Genomic DNA, 12,682 nt, shown 5'->3' with positions numbered 1-12,682 from the left:
GGGACATAGTGGCTCACTTATCATACGGGCGCAAGACAGTTACGGAAACGGAATAGCAGGACCGCATACATTGCCCTGGATATCGTTTATTTCTGTTCTTTCTTGCGACCTCTTCCCGATATCTTGTGGGGCTATTTTTTAGAAAGAGGAAAGTGTTAACGCTTTCGTAAAAAAGGTAATCTGTTTTTAATACTGTATCGGAAGTTGAATTGATTCTATAGTAGGTGATCATTACATTATAATGTATATGTATGTATATACAATAGATGTTAGCTGTTAGAGTCACAGTACAAAAAATAGGTTTTTTTGTGTTTGTGTAGAAATAAAATCAGAATATCAAGGTTTTCACACTGAATAATTTTTTATTAACAGTGGTTCATTAAGAATACACAAATAATTAATCGTAACTTATGCAATTATAAAAGATACAATTAAAATCATTAAATCCTCAGTTTATAGAGGTGGCTCTAATAGTTTGATCATACACTGTACATACTCAGATTGTTTAGGTTTAGTAAAACATTCAAAGCGGCATGCGGACCTTTTTAATTATAGTACTTGTGATTTATGCAAGGTAGATTAATCGGGACGAAAAAGGTATACATACCTGAATAAAAAGAAAAATCCGAATTTTGTATTTAGCAATTTTTCGAAATTATTTTTAATTATTTTTCTTGAGTAATGCATTGAATTAATACTTTCTTTTTTTGAGAAGTAATTTCAATTGAAATTTTCAATTGAGCATTCTTTTAATCTCATATTACAGATTATTGAATATAATTTGAGTACATACAAGAAAATTTGTTCAATTGTACAGACATGCATTATTGAGTTTAATTTACTTCAAGTAATCATAAATTAATTAAGTTAATATGGTAATTGAAGATATCTGAACATTAATGTGAACGTTCTATTAACGTGACAATATGCATGCATTTCTATGAGATAATTAAATATAAACACGAAGAAGTCGATAATTTAAATAGAATTACATAATATTAGTGCACAATACGGATTCATTTTTCAATATTCATTCATAGACACCATTGACGTAACTAGAATTTTTTTCTGGGGGTGGCCCAGGTCCCCTGACTTTCGCCCATAACACTCCCCTTCAGGCATCTGTACGTATTTTATACCACGTACGTGGGTTGCACAAAATAAAGTTACACATTTTATAATAATGATTTATGTTTATTTAACAGCAAAACTAACAATAGAAGAATATAAACATAATTCTTAAAAATAAAAGAATTTTGAGATTGATTAAAATTAAGAGTATATTATGTGCAGATACCTATAATTAAAATGTATCACATATAAACTTGAATTTGCTGTTTTTCTTCTGCAAAAATATTTTTCACATTCTCAAGCGTTAGTTCCGTTAATTGCATCCGACCCTTCAGTTGATATTGCAGGATTATTAGTTAAGGAGATTGTAAAAATTAAACAGCTAACTTCTAATACAATTTTACTTAATACTTTAACGTAATGAGGGTAGTATTGTATTTTTTGTACTTACAATCAATTGCGTTGCGTATTGTACTTTTTTTACTTACAATTATTTGCGTTGCGTATTGAATTTCGTCCCCAGTATTTATTTTTTTGTAACATAAGATTTTACTAACTATCGAATGTTTTTTTTACATATACCAATTATTTCTGGACGGGGAAGCCAGTCCGTATTCTGGGGGAAGGGCGGCGGGGGAGGACAGGCCCACCCTGGCCCTTACCTAGTTACGCCAATAATAGACACGGAATTTGGAACATTACCCGAATAAACAGTTTTAATCCTTTATCAATTGACTTGAGTAACGTATTGGTTATTTAACAAAATAACACAATAATCTGTATAAACAATTTTATATGCAATTTTTCTACACTTATGTTGACACGGTGGATAAATAAATGATATTTGTTTTGCAAAATATATAGTCACTGTAATAATTATGCTTTATGCATTTATAGCACATGTGCCTATGTAAAACTGACTACAGTCGAAAGTTTAGTAAAGCTTAATAGCGTTTTCATTTTATTGGAAATCTGATACCTACGAAGTTTAATAAAAGAGAACAGTTACTCTTTGATTTCTCCGTTTGCACATTCACACATAACGATCTATCTTCCTGTAAACTTGTAAACTCCTGCAATAGGCTGATAATAAACTTAAATTTCTTACGAATTATATATAAGGGTAATTTTTGTGGTGGCTTATTTTTTTGGTTGCATAAAATTCTGTGACGTAAAGTTTGTTACGAACAGTGAGAACTACAGAAGGAGTGTTCCTCTTCTTAAATAGATTTAAGATTATAGATAGAATATTAACATCTACAGTTCGAAGCCAAGTCATTCTAAATATTCATATGTTTCACTATATTTTACAAGTCGATACTGCGTTGCAATAAAAAATTTACCCATCCAACTTGCAAGTTTGGATCTACCAAACTAATGAAGCAAAATAAAAGTATATACTCTCATAAACGGACAGTATTCGTTGTTATCACTGTGCACGGTTATGCTTGATAAACGAGAGTCATTTTTTTATTAATCCAACGAAACGAATCGCAGCTTTGGCCTCGAGCAGGTACAAAGAGAAAGATAAGGGTGGGCATATTTTGTACGTAAATTTACTCGCTGTACTTCATGAAACTTAGCGAGTTATGATAATATATTTTGAATCCCCAACTTAAGGTAGATTGACTGAGATGTTTACATTTTTAAAGGTACCTCCCTTCCTTCACCCTTTCTGCTTCGTCTCTGTAGCTTGACTTTCACTTAATCTGATTTGTAATCTCATAACGTCGATTTATTTGGCCACTTGAACGTTTCGCTCTAACCGGTCCTCGTTCATTCAATTCTCTTGATTACAGACTCATCTCCCTCATTTCCTTGCACGATTCTTCCCCCCGTCGTCTTTTTCTTCTTTCTTCTCCTTGTCCGCGTTTTCTTTTAGTTTCCCTGTCCTCGACCTTTTATGAAATTCTCTGTAATATTTGGGTGATCACTAAATAGTGCCCTCGATTGCTCTTAAGGGACATCGTTTCGCAGAATTGAATCGGTCCAATTCCACGCGACCGTTTTCCTATTTAAATCGCATGTATTATGCGAAACCCTATCCGAGCTTCGTTATCCCGTGGAAGGGTTTAATAGTCTTTTATCCAAACTGAACAGAAATTAAGGAATGAAAGTGTGGATTCTTCTTGAATACGAATAAACGCAGGGAAAATTCTAAAGGTACACAGTTAGGATTCTCATGGGCGAATAACAATGGTTTTCATTCATTCAGATTGCAAGTTTTGAACAATGAACGAATAGAAACTGGAATTTTACGTTTATAGAATCTGGGGGGTAGATCTCAATTTGAATTGTTTGTTGCTATCTTAATGTTTTTGTTCATAATTTTTAATTCTTCCTCTAATGTATAATATTCTTAGATCGACACACAACTTACATAATATTTTTTAATAAATACACGAAGGTTCACTAGTAACTAATGTCTTCACCCTCATAAAGCTACTGCGAATGAAGTCGCAGCCAAATTTTAATGTGCAAATGAAGTTATTCACACAACGCACTATTGGTATGACATTTAATTCCTGATAAAGCTAGCTGAAATGCTTGCGAATCGTTAGGATAATATTCACATTTGAGATCCTCAACAGTGATCTGCATAAAATTTATTACAAGATTTGGTAAAAAAAGTACAGATATTGAACTGGCAGTAACGTTTAATGTCCTTCTTAATTTTATTTCAAATAATTAATATAAAATACAGATGTTAATGTAGCGATTATATTCAATAACAATACATTACTTCCAAACATATTTTGTCACTAAACTGACAAGTCAATTTGCAAATAATAATCGATCTAGATTAACCTGCATCAGGATAGAATGGAGCACAACTTCAGAGGCTCTCAGTGGAGAAAAACTAAACTTAATCGTTTTAAAATATTTTACTTCTTTTAATTCAGTGAATTTATTTAGTAAAACAGTAAAATTAAAATTTTAATTATTTATTTTATAAACTATTATTTGTATGTATTATAATATTCTGTACCATGAAATAATAAAAGAGCCTTAGAGACTCTTCTATCCCGTTGAATGTTAATTCAACCCCCAAGTGACAATAAAAAGTGAACATTGCTGAGCCAATAGAGATACTCGAACATTTTCCACGCAACTTATTTACTCATAAATCTTCGCAGATCACTCCTTACAGAATTCCATCAAGCACCAAAGATCGGGCCGGGAATAGCCGTTACAATACCACCGCCGAGAATCTCAATACTCGAACTTACAGCTCACCCCAGCGAGATTTCCAATAAAAACGGAAGAACCTGTGAATCACTTTGCTTTCCATGCACCCCAGGCTCGAGGAACGCTCAGACTCCGATTCTTCTTTCGAAAATCTCCGTGAATAAGACGCAGGTGATCGACGAGGCACGAGGAAAGGGCCTCCGTGGATCGATCCGTAGATTCAGGCAGCGCGGCGTCAGCGAGAGCCGTAGCCGAAAGACCGATACCCTGGAATCGCTTCGCAAGGTTATGGTTCGTTGAAAGCCGGTCGAACGAACGCATTATCGGGATCGTTTTAGTCCGAGACGGAAAGCTCGTGTGATTTTCTGAGGAGAGGAGGAACGCATGCGGATACGAATAGAAAGCGTGGTTGCAGCTATGTGACGCGCGGAGCCCAAAAGGGCGGCTAGCCCCGAGCTAGGCAGCCATACGGACGTCCGGACGGCACCGGCACGTCACGGAAGCGCTTTCCTCGTCTGTTGGAAGTGCGAAGTGGAAGAATTAAATCGTATTTCAACGTCAATGCTACGGAAGCAGGCAGCAGAGTGGGATAGCTTTGGGAATACTCAGTCACGAGCGGAAATCCGAACTCTCGTGCAGTCGTGGAACGCAATTTAACTTTTAGTCGCTCGTGAGGAACCGTCGGCTTCCATACTCAGTCTCCTACGGTTCTCTCTTCTTTCACGTTCCCACCCTATACTCCCCCCCTCCTCCCTCCACCCTTTCCCCACTCTCCGTCGTTCTGGTTTTACTCTCATCCTCTTTCTATCTTTGCAAGACATCCGTCTCGTTCTCCTCGGGAAGCCTTCTGTTTCTAGTTCGCCGCTCCGGATGCTTAATATGCAATCACGCACGGAGGATGACTCCCCAGGTGACTATGCTTAGCCACGCTTCTTCCCGTGCCGGATCCATCGCGCGGCGTGACTAAAGGCTTTAGATCGCGCGTACCAGAACTCTACGACGCTATCAAGGCTTGGTCGATAGGATATGGTGGTGGGGTATATGCTCATGAATGTTAATCAATTTAATACCTACGTTCGTTGAGAATTACAAAAATGAACGCGGTATTGCCTACGCTTATGATGTACCTGATATACCAATATTCATAAATACATCGATACCTCAACCTCTAATGAACAATTTTACTATAGCGCCAGTTTGTAAGGAAACTTAATCTTGACAGAGTACATTCACAAAAACAAATACTATCGTATACTTTCACGTGGAATATAAATTTCATTGTGAAAATACTGTTTCAATACTGTTTCGTAAATATATTTGTCCTTTTATTTTAATTATTATATAGTAATTTATTTGATTGTTACCATTTTGGAGGATTGGAAAATTTTAATCTTCAGAATTCCTTAAATTAAGATTATTTCCAGTTGAAAGTGAGATTGATTATCAAAATATTGTCATAATATAGTTTCGTGAACATATGAGCCCCAATTAAGACTCTTATTATTTTGATTGTTACATTCATTACCGTATATTAAATAGTTTATTTGATTGCCACTATTTTGGATGATTTGGTTCACATTTCTAATGAGGACAATGGTGTACATTATACAACAACATATGTGGACATAGACATACAAATGAAAAAAAAGTGTCATACAGTGTTCTAATGAAATAGTCATGAAGAATGCTGCCTAGCCCGTTAATCACGCCTTGTTCACCGCTATGTCAGCTATCAGAAATGGTTATGACGAAAGAATGAAACGTTTACCCAAAATATGATTTATTGCATTACAGAGAGAATCTCAAGTAATATGCAATTATTAAACTTTAAAAAGTAATCCGTTTTGCGAAAAAAAAAAGGCAACTTACATTTACAGGCCCAGTTTGCAATATGGGATTAATATCATTGTCTTTCATCAACATTTTTTGTGTAACACTTTTTAAAATGTTCTTTATAATGTGCATACAACATTTATTAAAATAGATATGATTATAAGAGAAGTGTATTTTTCTCTGAGAAACGAAAGGTATAATTTGTTACTATATCAGCGAAGAAGAACTGCGTTAACAATTACTCGATAACACCAGGCGTTAGCATTGAGAACAATTTTGAAATCTTATGAAGATAGTAGAGAGAACAGTTGAGAAGTTGATGGAGCTCAAGTAAGCATATTCTCAAGTTTGCACGTGACACCAACTAAAGTCTACATTACGAGACGTCCGGAGAGGGCGTTGTTAACTTCATCTGTCGGATCTTTGAGATTACAAGTGCCAGTTTCATGAAAACGTTTGCCATGTTTCCCGAGAATTTCAGTACTAACCGTGCTTAGTAGAAGTGTTCTCACGAAGTTGTTGACAGTGTGTTTTAACGAATTAAATTTCAGAACTGTTAAGATAAAAATGAAGTACAATGAAATTAAGTAAAGAAATAAGAACTTGGATTCTCTCACTAAATGACTTGCAATATCTATGTGTATAATTATAGAACTAATATGCGGATAATTAATTTACCACGGATTACTCGTGGTTTCCAGAATTCAGAACACTTCTTCATTGTAAGTACACATTAATTGCAATTGTGGCGCTATCTGTAACCAATTAGATCCGCCTGTTGATATTTGTGATATATGAAGGAAAAGGAAAATACTAGTTTCGATAAATTTCTCGTACTGAGACATTTCACTTTGAGACAATAAAACAGTGACTGTCTGATTTTTTTTACATACATAATCTTACAAATAATCCATCATATTTTGAAACTGCAATGTCTATAATTATATAATTCGTCTTTTTTCTTCTATTGTTTCTAAAAGTACTAAGTAAGATTTATGTTTTAAGTATTTCTGATTTATACCGCGCTTAGCCTTATAACTCGTACCTAAATAGACGATTTCGCTTTAACTCTTAACTGAATAGATGGAAATCTTATTATTTATTATTTATTACGTATTTCACAAATTTTACTATATTCAACACTTAGAACTGTTTTGAATTTTCATGCAAGAGAACGTCCAAATCAAGAATTGCTTGAAACAACTATTGATTAAAATTCTAATATTTGAAATATATTCATCGAGTTCGTTAGAGTCCACATAACCAGAATATCTGGCATTACAATGAAATAGTCCGGAAGTCGGACCACATAGACTGTAAGAAAAGGAATGCGTTATATTCACAAGCTTATCCGCGACGCGAGAAAGAAAAACTATCTTATAAACATCAAGAACTGTACTGTGTTCGATTAAAGATCTCTCACAGTGCTAATTAGAGATGGCGTGAAAAATCTCTAACGGTGATTTATCACAGTGATCGCCGAATCACGATCACGGTCGTGATTTAACTTCATTCACGACCGTGATTTGATTTCTTTATCTTGAGTGATTTGCTCACTGCGATCGAAAATACTTGATTTTTAAACAGAAAAACGTATTCAATATGATTTTACGATGAATTACATTACTATTCGTGTTTGTAAAAATCAGTAGACAAAACAAGAAATTCTAAAAGAATGATTTGTTAGGCAACATGTAGATTATAATTTATAATCATTAATTTATTCATTATTCTTCATTGTTTCTAATTATTCCTTCACTTTATACGATATAACTCGAATTTTTGTTTTGATGTCGTTAATATAAAATATACAAATTATGTGTCGCGTGTAAAGAACTGTTAGGTTTCTCCACCAATCAGAAATGATCATGAAAAATCATGAATCACTGTGAAAAATCATCGTGATTGGGAACGAACGTGATCGAATCACTCGTGATTCACAAGTAGCAGTTCACGCCATCTCTAGTGCTAATGCATTATCGTAACGCATTCCAGCCGATGTTATGTAGAAAATTAGGGAAAATTTTGGTCGGCGCGTAATACTTGTATATTAAAGATATAATAATGTATCTTCCTAGTTAGCTCGGCATTACTACAAAAAAGTGTAATCAATGGTTTTAGGTTTGACGTTCGGGGTCGTCGACAATTCAACAACGCTCGCCTTTGGTCGTCGCCGACGGCATTGGGACCAAGAGCTTTTTTTATCACGGCGTCAAATCCCGCTCACCTCAGCATCGATCGGTTGGAAACTAAAGACGAAGGGATCTATCGGTGCCGAGTGGACTTCAAGAATTCGCCGACGAGTAAGCAAAAGATGAATCTGACTGTTATAGGTAAGCAGTAAATTTATTATTCATTTAACAGTAACTACATTAACCGTTATTTATATCTATATTTATTAAAATTGGTGCGTATGAAGTTCTACTTATATACAAAATTGAATAGAAAAAGAAGTTGATAAGAGACTGGTTTTCATTATAAACGTTTTTACTGGATTAAAAATAACTTTTTATATTTTGACAACGTGCCCCTTTTACACACTACATTAATATTACGTGACTAGTTCAAGTTAAAGACCATAATTAAACTTGGCTATATGTATATATATCGTTTTATGAAAGTTGATATTAATTTCAAAAACATAAATTAAACATGAGACTGTCTAAAAATTAATTTCTTTGGTATAATGAGAATCAGTAACATGGGGTATATGTAAAGGAATACGCAAAGTCAGGAAATTCTATTTTTGAATCGCTTCGGTGAGTAGCTGTAACAAAAATAGACTATACAGTAATTTTGACAAAGGTTGACTTTCATGAATTTAAAAATTGCAGTTGTCCTGTCAAGTTTGCATACATACACATATCATAATACTTCTCTACGTCGCATCTTATCGTTCTGACCCAGTTACATTCTAAATGTTTGGTACAAGTCAATATTTTTCTGACGATGTAATAAAACATTTCTCAAAGTGTCTATGATCGTGACTATCAATACAGTATAATAGACTGGATGACACATCCTGTTGCAAACGCCTTCGTTTCCCACTAATTCCCCTTATCTACACCCATAAATCTCAAGTTTGCTCGGTAAACCTATAAATCAGTTTATCCTTAACTGAATTAAGGTATGGGCGCGAAGTAGTCTTTCTCGAAGCTCGCTGAGTTTCTTTATAGATTTACATTTCAAGGGCAGCTTTACAACATTTTTATATAATAATTACTCGCTAATACATATTATACATACCTATACGTTCGATTCTCCTATGATTTATAATAAAATTTCGAATCTCTTAAACTGTTCAGTTTTTCAATTCTCAGCGACAGAATAGATACATATTTGTTTGAAACGCATTCTCCTATATATACGCTATCCATAAATCCACCAATGGATACACGTCGTTTTTTAGTTTTATCTGTCGTTTCATTCACGTGTAATCGTCGCGACCGACAAAAGAGTATTCAGCAAATGCTAAATCATTCGCACCAACGGAATTCAATTGGCTCTATCCAATCTTGCACGAGTAAATCACAGCATCACGAGTATCGAGCCGCATAGATCATTCTATTCTCATCCAACAGACAAATAATCAATTCGCATTTCCACTGATTCAATCATGCACGGTGTTCGGGCAGTGCCTTCGTCGAAGCCGGTGATACTGGACGGAACGACGAGGGATATCTCGAGGATAGAGGAGCTCTACAACGAGGGAAGTGACGTGAACCTGATTTGCGAGGTACGAGGTGGCAGGCCGCCCCCGAAGCTGACGTGGTACCTCGAGAACACCGTGATAGACGAGTCCTATCACTACAACACCGAGTCAGGACTGACGGTTAACCGCTTGTCTTACCCTAAAGTTGGCCGGCAACACCTCAAGGCTCGGCTGATCTGTGAAGCCAGCAACACTAACTTGGTGCCACCACAGACTAGACTGGTCATCCTCGATGTGAATCGTAAGTCCCTAAAGATTTCTCAAAATTTAGCTTTCATAAGTTCGTATGTCTCTACAGAATTGTACTTTCGAGGATTTGTTAACAGATACGAGAATTAAGTAAAGTTTTATTTCGCTACCAGGGAAATTGTATAGTCATGAATAAAAAAGATATTTATTTTTACTAAAATCCTCATTTTTTTGTGCAGTGGAATGTCGATTATTCGATCTAGCAGGCAGATAAATTCGTTTGGATAAGCAGTTTTTCGAATGACTGGTCTAGGAGAACCAACGTTTAGTATATATGTATATCATAAAGCTATTAGAAACAAAGGAATTTTGAAAGATGGATATTTCCTCAGTGGAAGAGTGCATAATAACACAAGTATTTGAACGGCAACCAATGACCATTTTTTCTGCCTTGTCATTACCTTTTTCAATAAGAATAGATGTAACAATAGCACTTCATCTATGATTTTATATCTTGGATTATCTTTACGTATTTTATTCGGTTGCCCCGTAAGTCCTTGCCGTTTTCAACCGCTTTTATTTTTATTTTGTGCTGAACTTTACTTCCCCGGACCAAAAATTATCGACTTTTTTTATATCTTCTAGTAGTATTCAGCGAGTGGAATCTAAAAATGCAAGTTTTAAATTTAGGAATCCAGCGGTTCCAAAGTTATGCGTATGTAAAACCAAGCATTTTTAGCGTAATAGGACAGACCAATAAATCGAGTTTATTGTATCATCAATTAAAGCATGGCATAATTAATTTTAAACTGGCTTAATAGTAATAAATGATGTTGTTTCTAATGCTTTTTTTGAACTAATTCTTTCACAAAACATTCGTGGTTTGTTCCATGTTCCGATAAATATCTACTTGGGAGGTTCGACGTTTCCCGTAATCACTGTTCTGCTGTATTATGCATAGATAATTGGTAATTCATGCATAAGAATCCGTGGCTTATTTATATGCATTTTATTGTTCTGTTATTATTATTGCATAACTTTCACCGTTTTCATATATCTGTTCATTGACAAATATCCGTAAATTTTTACAAATATTCGTGACCAAATGTTTGTGTACGAATATTTGTACATAAATTAAGTATACAATTAGTAATAATTAATTGACATTGATATTCGTGTCTTCTGTACGGGAAAAGTAAAAAGAATTTAAAATATTACTGCTGTATCATTTTATATTTTATTTTTGCAGTGCTATTCTGCTAAAACATTTCTTATTCATTCCCTTGGGCTACTTTTCATGTATCCATTACTATATTTCTACGTTTATAATTAACATCCATAGGATTCCATATTGATGATTCATCTTAAAATACTTCAGAAAATTGAAAAACAGCATCGGTAATTTACTTCATCCTTCCAATTGTCAGCCTAACATCTAAATTTTGTTCAAACAAGGGAACATTCGATGGCTTCGATGTGCGTCTATTTACCGACTGAAAATCGGAATATTATTCGTCATTCGGCAGAAATTCCGAATATGCATAGGTACATAAACACGAATATTGTAACCACGCTTGCGTGTTTTACTGCGAACAGCCAATATGCAAATACCGAATTTGTTTGCTTGCGTTAGCTAGTTACCATCAATTTCAAAATGAAGTGTGTATATATATATACATATATATATAACATAATAGTATTGCATATATACAATGAAATGTAATGGAGGAGTGTTTGGGCATCTCCTTTAATAAAGATATTTATTTAAAATAACTCGCGAAATTACTATTTTTGAATCACTTACAATGAAAATCTTTTCACCCAGAATGACGGGAGGATTTGATTTTTGCAAAAAAAAGAATACAATTCTATTCGAAATAATAATGTGGCTTTTAAATGCGCACCTATCGTTGCACTTGTAAATGATATAATGGTCCTACAAATGCTGTACTCTCTGAACTATTCATCTTTTTCCTCTAACATTTCTTTTATAGTAATTGCCCTGAGCAAAGGACTATGACTTGATGATTAAATGGTTGAAGTTATCTGTCGCTTCTGACTGATAAAGTGACAACGGATTGCACATTGTTGTATGTATATCTACAATACATATATCCACGATGTATGTTGCGTTGTATGTGCGATTGTATGTGCGTTTTTAAACGACGTCGTAACCTTAAACCCATTATTGCTTGTAGTTGTGTCCATCTGGAGTTCACCGATCCATTGTACTTCCAGTAATTTGGTGATAATTGTCCCATTCCTCTTAGTGAAATTTAAAATTGAAGACGTATATGAGGATAGCCAAGGAGAGCGGCCTTGGTGATTCAATCGGGCTGCAGTAAAAAGAACAGCGAAAAAGTAAATCTCATTGAAATATATACTTATTTTACTATCTCGAATCCATTAAGATCTGATACAAATCTAATTGTAAAATCGTGGGATTTAAGGTTAACGATTTGGATAAAGCTTCGTTAATAAATTACTACTAGAGTACCTAGAAACCCAAAGAAGACTATATTTTTGGTATTTTACTTTAGGAACTGCAGAAATTATTTATATTGCATTAAAATTGAAACGATTCTATACAAAGAAAATCATAACAGAGCAATAACTGTACTCATTTCTTTACCAAACGGAAAGTAATACAATGTTTATTGAAATGCGAAGGTAATGGAAAACTGTGTA

General features: G+C 34.5%; 1 protein-coding gene across 1 annotated transcript in view; it reads left to right on the top strand.

Annotated features, from left to right (window-relative positions):
* LOC107194635 (hemicentin-1-like) overlaps nt 1-12,682 on the top strand; it is a 102,289-nt gene that overhangs the window by 10,299 nt on the left and 79,308 nt on the right. The window contains exons 3-4 of the mRNA XM_015584283.1: nt 8,215-8,426; nt 9,729-10,046. Of these exons, the coding sequence (XP_015439769.1) occupies nt 8,215-8,426; nt 9,729-10,046 (530 nt within the window). The remainder of the gene's footprint in view (nt 1-8,214; nt 8,427-9,728; nt 10,047-12,682) is intronic.

This window comes from Dufourea novaeangliae, unplaced genomic scaffold (genome assembly GCF_001272555.1).
Source record: "Dufourea novaeangliae isolate 0120121106 unplaced genomic scaffold, ASM127255v1 scaffold8, whole genome shotgun sequence".
In the NCBI taxonomy this organism is placed as follows: Eukaryota; Metazoa; Arthropoda; class Insecta; order Hymenoptera; family Halictidae; genus Dufourea; species Dufourea novaeangliae.
This window is presented reverse-complemented; position numbering and strand designations above follow the sequence as displayed.